Source organism: Leptinotarsa decemlineata, unplaced genomic scaffold, assembly GCF_025532065.1.
Source record: "Leptinotarsa decemlineata unplaced genomic scaffold, Ldec_3_MD MMD2_tig00001064_RagTag_RagTag, whole genome shotgun sequence".
Taxonomy (NCBI): domain Eukaryota; kingdom Metazoa; phylum Arthropoda; class Insecta; order Coleoptera; family Chrysomelidae; genus Leptinotarsa; species Leptinotarsa decemlineata.
In genome coordinates, this window is record NW_027412558.1 from 14,422,566 (window position 1) to 14,437,707 (window position 15,142).

Consider the following 15,142-nt stretch of genomic DNA (forward strand, 5'->3'; position numbering starts at 1 on the left):
TATATATGTCTTTAGTCAGTTGAAAAACTAATTCATTCACAATAGTAAATACATTGTCACATTATAAATAAAAAATATCTATATGAAAAAATACAAACATTCTGATTAAAAATACAAATGTATAAATAAAAAGTTACATAAGAAAGTCATACATAGGAATATACTATATTTTCATTAAGAAATCCTTCAATCGTCTCTTGAATATATTTATCGAACCTCTTCCTTGAGGGAGGTTATTAAAACAATCTACTCCTTTATAAAATAAAGAATTATGTGTACTATTTTTTTATATTTTTCAACTTTTATGTTGTTTCTGTTTCTAGTATTATGCCCATGTATTTCAGCCACATAAGTGAATTTATTCTGTAAATATACAGGTGAATATCCAATTTTGATTTTAAAAATAAAAATTAGTGTTTGGTACTCGAACAGTTTCTTCACTGCTAGCCATTGAAGGGTTTGCAACATATTTGCTATGGGTGTTATCCTCGAACATTGTAAGATTATTCGCGTAGCACGATTCTGCATCTTTTGTAATCTGTTTATTTCATTTTGATTGAGAAAGAACAGAATGGTAGAACAATAATTCAAATGTGGAAGGATTATGGAGTTGTAGACTAATAAGTTAGACCACTGGCTCATATATGGGGAACATCTTCTTAAATAGTTGATTTTGTAAGCTATTGTTTTGATAACTTGATTAGCATGTTCCTTGAATTTCAAGTTACTGTCAATAGTTACACCCAAGTACACGAATTTGTTTACCTTCTCTATATTACTGTCATTCAATCGTAAAAGTAGGTTTTCATTATTATGATCGCTATGTTTCCCTAATAACATCCATTTTGTTTTATTTACGTTCACCTTCAGCAGATTTGCAGAGCAATATCTATACACCCTATCAACATACTCATGTACATCTTTACTACAAATAAGTGAATTCTATATTCTTCTGCTATGGTTACAATGCCATTTAAATATATGAGAAATATCAATGGTCCCAAAATAGACCCTTGGGGTACACCTATATTATGATTTTGCTAATGTTGCCTTCAGAGACCACTGTCAACCTTCATTCCAGAAATTCAAAGTCATGCTCTTTATATTTTCCACCAAGTACTAGAAATTTATAGTAGGAAAAAAGTTGAAATTCAAACTTTCATGAATATAACACTTGCGGTGCTGGATATCTCAGACCACAGAGATTTATATTAAATAAATCTGCAAATAATTCTCTAGATACTGTTCTCTACAATAAATTACCATCCAGTTGGAAGATACTAGATATGCCTTGCTTCAAAAAAACAGTGAGCAAAATCTTGACATTTGATCGAATTTGGCGTGCTTTTTTGGTATTGGCTCTTCTGGGCTCCTCCATTTGGACGATTGGACTTCGGTTCCGATGTCATAACCATATACGCATGATTCGTCACCAGTTATGCCCCTTTTGAGCAAATCTGTTTCGCCGTTGACGACATTCAACAATTCCTGAGCGATGCTCATGCGATGGTTTTTTAGTCAAAATTCAGCAATTTTGGAACGAACTTCACGAAAAAAATTGCATGGCGTGAGCCAACTGATATGCCGATATCCTTAGCAATTTCTCTTATAGTGATTCGAAGATTCTCCATGACAATTTCCTTCACTTTCTCGATATCTTCATCGCTTGTTGGGGCGCCCAGGGCGAGCGTCGTCATTCACATCTTCTCGACTTTCTGTGGAAAGCTTGTACCACTTTAAACATTTTTCTCACTCAGAGTACAATCACCGTATGCCACTGTTAACATTTCAAATGTTTTTGAGCACTTAATTATTCGATTTTTTTTTCGATAGCAGAAAATCGCCGAACACACGAAACACTTCTAACTTGTATGCCTCTCACTAATAAATTAAACATGCTAAGCAACTGAAACTGTGAACATAGATCGAGACGAGTGTACCAACATAAAAAAAATGTCCCTAACCGAATGCACGTAGCTCACCTTATTTTCAATAGTCCACGTAAGTCCCGTTCGCGAATACCACGAATCATTATTTTTCGGTTAATGGCCTATTTAATGGCCAGCAAGATCACTAAATTAAACACTGTTGGAATATTTTCTCTGTGTGATTATATGGGAAATTCATATACATAGTCCGGAAACTATTGAGGCAACAGAGAAACAATATCGTCAAGAAATTTGCTTGATTACCCCTAAAATAGTAGATGGAGTTCAACAAGATTTTTTATATATTAGGGCATTGTGTGGATAGCAATTTGAACATTTAATTTGATTTAATGATTTTTTGTTGTGTTATTTTTTTAAAAGTTCAAATATAATTTGTTGTTTTCACAAATTCTCTATATATTTTGATAAATATATCTGTTATTAAATCTGATTTTACCATTTTTTTGTTATATATAGTGTAAAACATCATTCGAATTGTTAAAAAGGGTACTTTGCCATTTATATTTTTAATGTTGGGGTTGCCAATTACACGCACAAATGAAAATTGAAATTGAAAATCGACTCGTTAGAAAAAAATTTTGATATAGTTTTTACTCGCTTCAGATCTTTTGGCGTACTCCGTATATGCGTCTTCACCAAATCTGTTATTTCCATGATTTTCGAAGATATAACATCCAAATAAAACAAGATAATTTCCCAAATGACAACATATTCTCTACCCCTCGTAATCTCGTTTCGCCTCCCCGCAAACGAAATTGACACGGAGAATTTCCTTTCGGCGACGCGGCAACGCCGCTCTTTGCCTTGCGGAAAGTTACCGTGCTTTACTCTGTCGTGTCCTTGTTCGTATTTTTATGTGGTTTGATTAAAATTAAAAGCTGTTTTTGCAGTTTTCCCGAGTCGTATAATGTGACGCGGTCATAGACGGGCGCCATTTTTTCGGTGTCGACGTTTCGAGAAAAACCTTCCTCTGGCTGAACCGAGGAGGAAGATGCTATATGCCAGAGGTGAGTTTTCCTATTTGGAGTAATTGATGAATGGCGATGGAGTGGAATATGGCGAAGAGAAATCGTCAATTTGTAATAATCGTGCTTGGTTGCATAGCGTATCAATGTCAAGCGTGATATATTGCTTTCGTTGTATTGTAATTTCCGTAAGAGAATTGTTAGTTTGAGGCGGTTCAAGAATCTACCTCAAGGTAAACTTTATAAAAGTAAGGTGTTGAGGTTTTACAGAGCTAACCCTCAAGTGCGTCTATGCTCAAAGCAAAACCTTCAACACATATGAAATACTCGCAAAAATACGTTTCTTTCTCTGTTAAAGTCGTCAATTTTTTTGCACTGATTCATTATTTGATTTTCTGGAATCCCATTTCCTTTCTGCTCATTTCACTTCCAGACACGTTTTAGATTTTTTTGATAATATATATAAATTACTGAAAAAAAGGTTGATTGGGTAACAGGATCATTTTTTTCTTAAAAAACTAATTGCATTCTTGCTGACGTTTCGAATTCAATTAAATTCTTTTTCAGGGCTCCAAAAGTAGTTTTTTCGTGTTGATAATATTACTATTTCAAAAACCATCAGGCATATTAGAATTTTGTTGTTGCAATGTTTTTTCAAAATAGTAATATCATCAACACGAAAAAAACTACTTTTCGAGCCCTGAGGAAGAATTTAATTAAAGAAAAAATTGATCCTGTTAGCCAACCAACCTTTTTTCAGAAATATTATTGATCACTAAACTAGTTAACTGAATATATAATGTACATTCCTGATTAAATCTTGATTATTTATAATTACTTTTGCTTTAATTATGTTCCGACAACATTTGAATTACTCTGTATGATTTCAGAAAACATAATTTAAGCAAAAAGTGAACTGACGATTGTTTGAAATCAAGATTCTTGTAACTGTTCATATTTTTTGTGTCACATTTTGCCATTTTGAGGGTATCAAAAGCACCTAGAAGTCTAATATCTTAGGATATCTTAGGATTTCATCAATTTCAATCAATTTCATTCTATTCAGTGAATCAACTTACCTTTTACACATTTGCGGCCGGTAAATCGAACATTATGGAATGTGATACTGTAATGTGTTGCCTAGCAAAACTTTGTATTTTTGAAAACAATGACGTTTTAGTTTAGACTTTTGACCAGTTCTCACTCTAAATGATAAGAAATTTTACCAAAATTTGTATAAAATGTACAAGTCGTCTACACTATTTTTGCCATACTGACGAAAACAGATAATAATAGTAACAATAATAGATTCCAAATTACGATTTTTATAACTACTATTTAGCTTAACTAAAATTAGTGATTTTTTAATTCATCAGGGCCTATATCTATTGACACAGTTCGGGCACTTTTATAGTTGTAAAATAATTTTTTCTACCAACTTGAGTGAAAGAAAAATATTGGAAAACTATGGAATAGACTATGGAATTTTGCTCAACTAAAATAGGTAAAATTGGACCTTATCCGAAACAAGCACTTTTCCCAAACTATATAAATGCTAAACTATTCTAGACACACGTTTCGCCCACCATGTTGTCGTTTTCAGGAGATGAAGGAAACTGTTTTCATTACCTGAAGATGCGTGAAACGCGCGTCGAGAATAGTATTGCATTTCTGGTGTTTTGAAGACGCCAATTTGGTTGCTGAAACACGTGTTGGGAATGGTATTGCATTTCTGGTGTTTTAGAGAAGTTATTGTTTTGGATTTATTCTATGCCAGAGGTTCCAGTTTTACCTTTTATGATACCTTATATCTATATATACCCATTATTATAATCTTTAGGTATTTTTACTTGCGAAATATATGACTCTACCAACTTTAGTAAATGAAATATCATCTAGAGTAATTGAGCATACTTGAAGACTGGCTTTAAATCAAATTATCTAAAAGAACAATTCGTTCAGGCTAGTCTTTCCTAACCTACACCGTAGGTTTAAGGACTGACATCTATTAGAAAACAACTACTTCCCTGGCTAATACCACGAAGGGCTTTGGAACATATCCGACAGGTGCCAGGGCAGGATTCTTCACAGAAGAAATTCCTGCTTCTGGCCATACAACTGCCGGAATCGAGATCCAATATTGGAACGGGCACACTTGCAGACCGGTTTCGGGCTATTTGGCCTCTCGTTAGTGCAAGATAGTGTCCTACATTAACATGAAGTCGACGATTTTCCGTTATGAAAAATCAAATTCTTTCAGACTATCATACCTCGAACAAAGCTGAAGCGATCGATAAGCAACATATCTGCCGTCGCTCCCTCAGCCTGTAGACGAGGTAATAACCAAACGCATATCCAAATGTTCCTAATCCTCGTATAAGGAAATGAATTTCACCTATAGTATAGTAGTAGTGTGGGTGGTAAGTACCTCGTGTACAGGCATACGGGGTGATGGCAGATATGTTGCTTATCGTTCACTTCAGCTTTGTTCGAGGTATGATACTCTGAAAGAAATTGATTTTTAATTATAGGAAGTCATCGACTTCGTGTTGATGTAGGACACTACTTTGCACTGACGAGAGGCCAAATAGCCCGAAACCGGTCTGCAAGTGTGCCCGTTACAATAATTTAAAATCGATTTCAGCAGTCGTATCGCCAAAAGCATATGCAGGAATTAATTCTGTGAAGAATCTATTATTTTAAACTACTGAATGAAATTTGTAATTTAAATAATTCATGAAATATTATAAAAACAGAATAATTCATTACCATTGGCTGTTATTACAGTACTCTTGAAACAACTAGTAATGTAATGTTGAATAATATCATTGAAGAGAGAACTTTTGCATAATTTTTTTGGCCCTAACAATTGAAACACTTTAGTTTCATTGTTTGCATTATGGAATGCATAATTTCGTAACTGAATAATTTCGTTGAAACAAGAAAAAATGTGTTTTTGAGAGTTTCCTTAGGGGACGGTTACACTGGATGCGAATTCTGACGAACCCACAGTAGTCTGAATACATCGTGTTCTTCAGAACACAGTGGTTAATCTGCGAATTCTGAATATCAGTACGTCTCCGCGTTTCGGTCTTAATGTACGACAGTAGTGACGATATTGCTTAAGTTATTAATCATGGAAGGTGGCAGTCTACACAAACTATTTGCTACAAGAAAGGAATGAAGAGAGTACCGAATGTTGTTCAAAGATCTGTGTACCAATCCGAAATGTCTCTGTTGTGGTAAATATTAATTGTCATATCCCACAAACATTTATTATCGAAAACGAAGACTAATCAACTTCTCAATGAACATGATAACGCAATGTCCATGTCCCAAACGCAACAAAAACGCAAAAAGCAGGAGCCACAAAAGGTTTTGTCCACGGAGTCGAAATGTACGTGGCTTTCCGTCAGAACTAGTTTGAACGGTGGAAAAGTTCTGACGTGTTCGTGCCTGTTCTCAAGTAGCAGTTGCATCTAGAGTGAATACTCTCATTGCCACTGCTTAGTTTGATTCTTCTGGCGGTTGGTCAGATCTGTTTACGTCAGAATTCGCATCCAGTGTAACCGTAGCCTTACCACACCTTTTTCAGCAAAATAATACATGAAGTTGAAGAATGACCATCACATTATTCATTAATTTTTGATCAATAAACTGAAAATTATTAACATGGACAGCTATTAATTTTTCAACTCAGAAATGCGATTTGATGAGTACCTACCGTAATTTTATAAACACTGAAGGACCACGCCTTGTTTTCAATTGTTTCGTTCTTGAAAACGTACTTTGTCGGGACGAAGAATATAATCGATAGCATGAGCTCGGTACACTCATACACAAAATACGTAGTTTGCTCTCCAGAGATACACCGGAGTTGACTCGTGTGAATATTGCCGGTTCTAATCCCACTCCGCACATACCGGGTGGAAACGAGAATTAGTGGGGATGTGAATTTCAATTTCTTCTCTTTGGAATGAACACAGTCATTTTGGAACCAATATTATTTTTTCATTGTTCTTTGCTGCCTTTTTTCATTCTTAGTTATAATGTTTCCGGTTACAGAAATACATTTTTTGATAAATGGTATGCAATATTTGTAATATAACAGGAATTATTTTCAATTTGCTATACTATATTTTACTATTTATAACTTATGAGAGCTAATGAGAATTCAAGGAAATGACTAGAAACATCGAATTTATTGATATTTTTTTGTTAGGAATCACGTTAAAAGGTACGACCTCGTTAATCCTTAGCTCGCACAGTTTTGACTTCTGAGGGCTGTAGTTCGTACGGGTGCAGCAGCTGGTTAACGAAAAAACATATTTTAAACAGAAACAGATATGATGTTCTTGTAAACTCGTATATCCCATTTGTTCTGCAACACATCATTGTTTAAAGAAGAGCATTAAGATAAAATGTATAATAGAAAAAATTGAGAATAGAATTCCTATCTTCCTATCAAATTATGATGCATATCAACATGCAGGAGAATTTGTATTTGATATAGAAGAGAATAGTTACATTCCATATTGTATGTTTATGGATGTAAATTGCTAAGGAATACTTTTTTTATCAAAGAAGAAAGTAATACAACTAATGAAATTATGAAACAACAAAAGTTAATTGGCGCTCCGGGGCGACTTCATTGATTCCAGTGGCGCATTTGCTTTTTCAGCTGCAGGAAAACCCGGAAAAACCTGTAGCACCACACAATGTCCTCTCTTTAGTAAAACAAAATGTAGGGTGTCTCCAGAGGCTTCAATGAATTCAAGACATCGCCAGAACACTTTTAGTGACACGACTATCGTCAAACTCAAACCAGTCCGTTTCGTCTTTGACCAATGCGTAGTAATGACCAGATTCAACGTTAGAACCACAGTGAACAATGACTGCATGAAGATTATAATAGTGTTCTGCTAGATTGAAGTGTTCATCTAGTTCGAACCTTCGTAAGAGTTTGGTGCTTCCGTCAGAGGTTGAGTCATGTTTGACGATCATCAGTGTTATTATAAGATTGACTGGTGCCTCCAGCTATATGTACTTGTTTTCTTGTAATAGTCAGTCAGTTTGGCGCATGTTTGACAATACAGTTGGTCATCACCCGTTAAAAGTTCCAGTTTGGGATGATTTAACAATAAGCTTTGCACGGACTGGCTATTAGTCATATTAGGAAACGCTAGTTGTTACAGAAAATCACATACGTTTTTGCTACCTCTTGAACATTTACTACAAAGTAATCAAGTGAGGATTTTTCCAGCAAAAGATTTACAAACACAAGACGAGATAGACTGTACGGAATCATTCAATCCAGAGTGGTCAGGAGTATTGATTCTGCCATTTTCTTGTTCACGAAGAGTATTCAACAAGAACCCCAAGAATTCGGAACAATCCTCTTGTTGTCCTAACGAGTATCTAGTCGACTTCAAAGACCCCAGGAAATCGCTTGGTGGGAGAGATGATACATTGAGCTTGGTGAATAAGTAGGAAACATTCTCGTTCTCGTTCATCGTTAAAAACTAGTTCTTGAATTTCTTCGTCATGAACAACACTTGTAAAATGCTATTCATGTAGCAAGTGTTTCCTAAATCATCTAATCCATTTCTCTTTGCAAGATTTTCAGAATAACTGTCTACTGATTCGTAATGAAGAACATGTTTCACAGAATCTGTATCAGAACCATTTCTCAATCTGCAATCGATCCTTTCAAGTGATGAAGGGTTTCGTAGAGGGGTCGTTTCGGCTCTTGCTTCATGAAGCTCTTCCACTGAAAGGTAACCAGAACCACGAGGACTGCAGCTCATATATGGGGGGCAAGAATGACCGCACTGAAAAAGAAGAAGGTAGATCAATCACTTGCGAATTAACCTTGATAGGAGACTGATGTTAATACATTTGAGAAAAACATTTTCCAGGAAATAGGACACCTGCTAATTGAATCAAGAAAATCGATTTTCTTGAGTCGGAAAAATTACTTTTCTGGGTGCGATATAAGCCAATACAAAAAAAACCGTGGTATCAGAATCGAGTAAATAGTACAAACATCAATTTTTGATTTTTGTTTTTTTCTTCCCTAGGTAAAAAATAAAAAAAAAATATCTGATTTTCTAAATTTTAAATGACAATTGACATGATCTACTACAGTTCCTAACCTGAAATAGATAACCCTTTTGCTCTATAAATGAAATATTGAAATCATATCATTGCAATGAAAAATGTAGTTTTTTATATTAATATCAAAGTTCTAGGTCGTTTTCAAGTTGCTATAAATATTTCATGTGCTTTACAGTTTCACAAAAAACATTTATAAAACTTCAATATTTCGAATATAACTGGAATTCTATCCCAACACCAAACCGTTATTTTTCACCACCTCGACACGTGTTTGAATCAGCCAGTGATCATCTTCAAGAGGAAGATTAAACTAAGAGTTACTTTAATCTAAGAGTTACTTTAATCTTCCTCTTGAAGATGATCACTTAGTGATCGATACACGTGTCGAGGTTTTAAAATAACGGTTTGGTGTTGAGATAGCACTTCAGTAATATTCATTACTACACCAAAGGTTCCAACCAGTGCATCACTTTCATATTTCAACAAATAGAGACCATCCTCACTAACATTGTCAGTTTAACCTCCTCATCTACTCAATTCAACATTTCCAATGTTATTTTAAAAAATCATTTCGTAGCTTCCTGAAGATGACGATAGCCATTGAAAAATCGAAAATATAGTGTATATAAAAGTACGTTTGCGCTTTTGCTGCTATCCCAAATAACTTAAGGGCTTTGTTTTCAACTAGTCAGCACAGACTACCTTTCTCTCTCTTTTTGTATATATTTGAACCTCGACTGGACCTTGGCTGGATAAAAATAGTAAATCAAGGCATAGAAGGTCATATTTATCAGCAGATGAAATATCTCTCCACCTTTTTATGGAGATTTGGAGTAATTTTATCAAACAATTGGGATAAAGTCCCACCAAACTTCTCAGGAGAATGATCTTACAAGAAAAACAGACTTAGAACCCAACTACACTTTTATTGCAAGCTCCACAACGTACAATTCGTCATTTTTTTTCAAATTAAGAATTAGCTATAAGAAGTTTTTTCTTCTAACACCAGAGATTTCTATAACCGACATTTGATTTGAAATTTAACATTCATTTATTTTTTATTGAGGTCATTCATATCGATATTGATCACTTCAGATAAATCAACAGACTGATTGTTGTTTAGAACAGTATGGTGTTGAAATTCCAGGAGTGTATTATTTTTATCATATAAAATTTATATTGATACGCACATGGAGAAACTAGGTGATCAAGCGACCGATCCGTCACTGGCATCCAGACACATTCGATGACTAGTGCAGAAAAGCCAGGAAAGCTATTAGTAAACGAGTGAAATAGTGTAGTTATAATTTGATATTTGAATTAGCGCATCGATATATCATTGGTGATAATGGATAGTTAGTAGCGATAATTTGACATCGTCTAGAGAGGCTATTAATATTGTCACGGGTGTAGACATCCGGTGTTCATCACATTTAGAATAAAGAATTAACCTTGACTTCATCATATCGATATTATGAATTGAAAGGAGCAGCAGTATTCACAAGAATAACACGTTCTACATTCTCTTAGTTCACAAAGCACATTCTCAGTTTTTTTCGCATTGATCAGTTAGCCATTGTGGGTAACTAAGAAAGTGATATTTTTGACGCTGCATTCCGAAAAGTTCACTAACTCAAATGCCTGCCTCGATTTTTCATTTCTCCTCGTACGTCGAAGTAACTTCGGCCATTTTGTCTTGTCGACGATTTGGCACTCCCACGCATCATCATCGCTAGTATTCGTGCAGTTTGATGATCAAATCGGCAAATTCTGCAGCAAATTATGTATTTTCAATTTACGTCAGCATTCTTAAATGTAATCAATAATGCCAACCTCCCACGTTTCAGTGCCAACTGAAACCTCGGTTTTCAGGTACGATTCGTTATAAGAATTAATATTGGAACATGATATTTTTCTAACAGTGTTTGCCAGGAATGTGAATGTGTCATTTTTGAAATTACATATCTGTTGATTCGTTTTTAAAATCACGTGTTATGTGTCAGACAAAGGTGAAATAATGTTGCCAAGTGCCGATGGAATTATATTTTCATTGTGAGTTTTTTCTGTTGATGTAATGTCGCACTCTATTAAAATTTCATGGCGAACATTCATAATTTTAAACAAATTACGTAAAAAATGTTTAACGTCACATTCTTCAGTGTTATCCTGGTAACTGGTACCCGTGGTCATGGTCTGTGAGTGAAAAAATACCCTTTTTAACAATTTCATTACAAGAAATATTAATTTTTGAGTATTACCTCTCAGTTGGTTAAAAAATGCATTGAACAAGGTCTCTTCTGTTAATCAACTAGGTCTCATTTTTTAACGTGCGATTACTAGCACAGTGCTGGATAAAATCCCAGTTTGTGTATTTGAAGAGTACTTTTCCTCTGGCAAAATATACTAATTTATTTATAACACGTTCAACAATTGTTAAGTGCAGGAGCGGTTCCAGAATGTGGTTCTGAGGGGGTGGGTGCACCAGCACAATTATCTTTGATGAAGATCATCTGTTTTATCTGAAATAATTTTTGCTCAAGTGTTGAACGAAAGTTATTTTTGTGGGGGAAGTCTGAGTTTCTATCAAGTTTCTTTGGATATTTTCACCTTCCACAATCTGAAAAAATATAAAAATTGTAGTGGAGAACTTTATACTTGTAGGAAGGGCAAACTTTTTAGTTTACCCCGATACTTTCGTATATTCAAAGTATTCATCACAAAGAAAAACGTTCTATTCATAAGTATGATTTTGATCATCAAAAAAAGAGCTAAGAAATTATAGAGATACACATCCTGAAATTTCAGTATCTACAATGAGCTTGGAAAAATCTTAGGATATTCGTAGTTTTTTTTTCGTTGATTCGCTTTATTTCCTAACTTCTTCGACAGATGTGAAAGAAATTTTGAAATGTGAAATATGTCAATGTTGTTGACATGTAGAACATTCGATGTAGTACAATTTTCTGTTGCAAATTCGCATTTTTGTGCATTTCTAAGGAGTTGTTGGAAATACAGTTCTCTTCAGATATAGAATATACGCTGATTTTCCAAGTTTACGTATCCTAAAGTGGGGTTCAGTGGCAGTCTTTTTCGTCACTATTCAACTCGATGTTCATCATCTGATTTCAAAATGTCTTTTGACAATTTCGATTCTGTTAATAATTGTCTATTTCTGATGTTTTCTCGATGTTCATTTTCACGCACTTCTGATGGTCTTGAAGTTTCACCAATATAACTTTTACCACAAGAACAAGGTTTTTGGATTTTGTGTGTATAAATAAATTGACCTCAATGTATTCGTTGTTTTGTGTATGAGAAGTTCTAACATCTGTTTAAAAAATCTGTTTAAAATCTGTTTTTCCGTTAACCAGCTGTCGCACCCCTACGAACGACAACCCTCAGAAGTAGAAACTTGTGCGAGCTAAGGATTAACGAGGTCTTACCTTTTAACGTGTGATTCCTAACCTAACCTAACATCATACTCATTTGAAATTAGTCTTATCTTTTCAGATAGTCCGAGAATATGAAGTATAACGTTAGTTGTGAAAGATGTCGGTGGTCAATAATTGTTAACTTGGTGATTGTTTTTGTGATGCTGTTTGAATTTGATTGTTTATTTTCGTTTGAAGATCACAAAACATGGATCCTCAACACATTAAATTTTGAGGAAACAAAACAATTTTAAAGAGATTTTTTTTCCAGTTTTATTTTTGTTACCTTTTTTTTGACTTTTACATAACTTTTGGCAATTCATTGAAAAGGTAGAATCTGATTAAAAAAGCGATTTTTAATATTCTAATCAAATTTAATTTTTCCCAAAAAATGTTATTGTTGTTCTTGTCCCATATACGTGAATTTTCTTTGTGTGAGTTGCTGTTCATAATTATCCCCTTAGAAAGATAAATTCTTATTCCCGTGGAAAGAAACCAATTTTGTTAAATGTTCCTCTTTATACAAAACTATGCATTAGATAACTAATACCTGTTGAGTCTATGATGATTGATTCCATGTACTAATATTTATACTAAATTTCGAATATACTGAAACAGTAGTTTCATTAGTTCAGACTTCCATTGTCTAATATTATATAAAATGATTTGAAATCCCTAAAAAAACCAATACAAATGAAATATTGAAAAGAATAGCTGAAAATAACAATTATATTAAGTAAAAAAACCCTGACATGAAATTATAGTGAAATAAAATACAAGTGAAAAATAGTTCAATTAAACAAACAAAAAAAAATAAGAGAGATTCCAAGCCGAGATTCACGGCGTTTCGATTGTTAGTACCCACAATCGTCTTCGGGTGATGTAATCATCGAAACGTCGTGAAGTAACCTTAATTATTTTTATTTATTAAATTTTTGTTTAATTGTCCTATGTTTTACTTGTATTTTATTTCACTGTAATTTCATTTCAGGGTTTTTTGCTTAATATTTGTATTGGTTCTTTTAGGGATTTCAAATCATTTTACATAATATTCGACAATGGAAGTACCGAACTAATTAAATTCATCATGAAACATTGTCAATCACCTTCAAACAAACGCTGAACAGTAGTCATTTTTGTTGCTCTGAATGCAAAAAATCAATTTACAGTCTGAGTTCCTTTTCCATTTCAAATAACAAAAACTGTATAAATTTCGTTTTGCCTTTATAATTGGATAGTTATATTTACACACACATAGGCGTGCGCGCTTGCACGCACACACACACCCGGTGTAACTAAGTTGATCTAAAATAAATCTGGTAATCCTCTAAAGCAGAATTTCTATAGAAAACCAAGAAACGAGTAAGGGAACTGTAACAAGAATTTGGCACTGCCAACGTGTCAGGCTCGATTTTTATTGCAAAAATTTGGCATACGTTGATTTCTGTTAGAATATTGGTACATGGAATGTTTCTTCCCCGCTTGGGGCTTTGTTCACGAGATGGAGTTGTTACTAGTTAACAATCTCTCTCTGAGACGAAGGTTTCATGTATGTAGCGGAGCCTAGTTTAGTCCCAGACACTTTTCTGTCTAGGTAGGATATTTTCTGTACTGACGGGAGGTAATACTTCGAAACCGCGGTCTAGAGGTGATCTACTTGAATAATTTCAGCAATGTCCTGCTGCTGGATGAACGAGAATGCGAGACAGTCCTCTGTGAGGTAGCTTGCGTGAATGTCTTTGGATATAATTCAATGTCCAGCGTTGTATTAGCTGGGGAAGTAATTGTTTTCCATCAGGGATGAATGTTTCGAATATTCATTTGCTTATACGTAAGTATCTCTCCCCGATAGAGTCTTCAAATTTGTTTTGTTTCCAAGCATAACTGTCGGAGCACTATCAATATATCTACTGATACAATACAATACAATACAATGTTATAGGTATTTCTAGAAAGTTTTCTTCGAGAAAAAATTAAATATAATGAAATGTAAAATAAAATATGGGGTGTTCTATTGAAATAATCGTGTTCTGGTTTCGATTTACCATGATATCCAACTGAGTTGTCAATAAAATGGGGAATAAATTATTATTATTGGCATAACTTCTGAACTGCTCGGTATATACCCATATAATCCTTCATTTTTCACTTTTCTATCGATCAGAATTTGGGAAACAATTCATGACATGTCATTAAATAACCTAATTTCGATATGCCTCGCTTCTGCAGGGTACCCTATTTTTTGAAAATATTTCAAAAAATTCAACCCATTGACATCTGAAACATTTCTACAAATAATTTTTTGATGTTTCCACTCCTTCATCACAAACTTTCAATGGAAGCTCGATATAACATATCAGAGCGGATATTATTGCTCGGTCCTCGTATATCAGTAAATAATGAGGAAGCAATTTCGTTTCACTGCCTCCGAGTAGTTCTAGGTGATGCTGGTCGGGAGTGAATACGCGAGCAAACAGTCAGGCATCGCGACCGACCGACGACGTCAAAGCGCAGAATACAATGAAGAGGTTTCGCGATATAGTCCAGGAACCATTGCTACTATTCAGGTCGTAATGTACGAAAATCTGTACGAGGACTGTTGAAATTTCGCGGGCTACTTACATTCGATCAGCAATTTTTTTTATGTTGGTACACTCGTCTCGAACATATGTCCACAGTT

General features: G+C 34.4%; 1 protein-coding gene across 11 annotated transcripts in view; it reads left to right on the forward strand.

Annotated features, from left to right (window-relative positions):
* Tlk (Tousled-like kinase) overlaps positions 1 to 15,142 on the forward strand; it is a 298,447-nt gene that overhangs the window by 55,154 nt on the left and 228,151 nt on the right. For 2 of the 11 annotated variants that reach the window (XM_074175737.1, XM_074175739.1), the window contains exon 1: positions 2,926 to 2,956. The exons of the other annotated variants lie outside the window; for them this stretch is intronic. In XM_074175737.1, coding sequence (XP_074031838.1) covers positions 2,941 to 2,956 — 16 coding nt within the window. In that variant the 5' untranslated portion in view covers positions 2,926 to 2,940. Of the gene's footprint in view, positions 1 to 2,925; positions 2,957 to 15,142 lie in introns of those variants that run through there. 11 annotated transcript variants of the gene reach the window in all.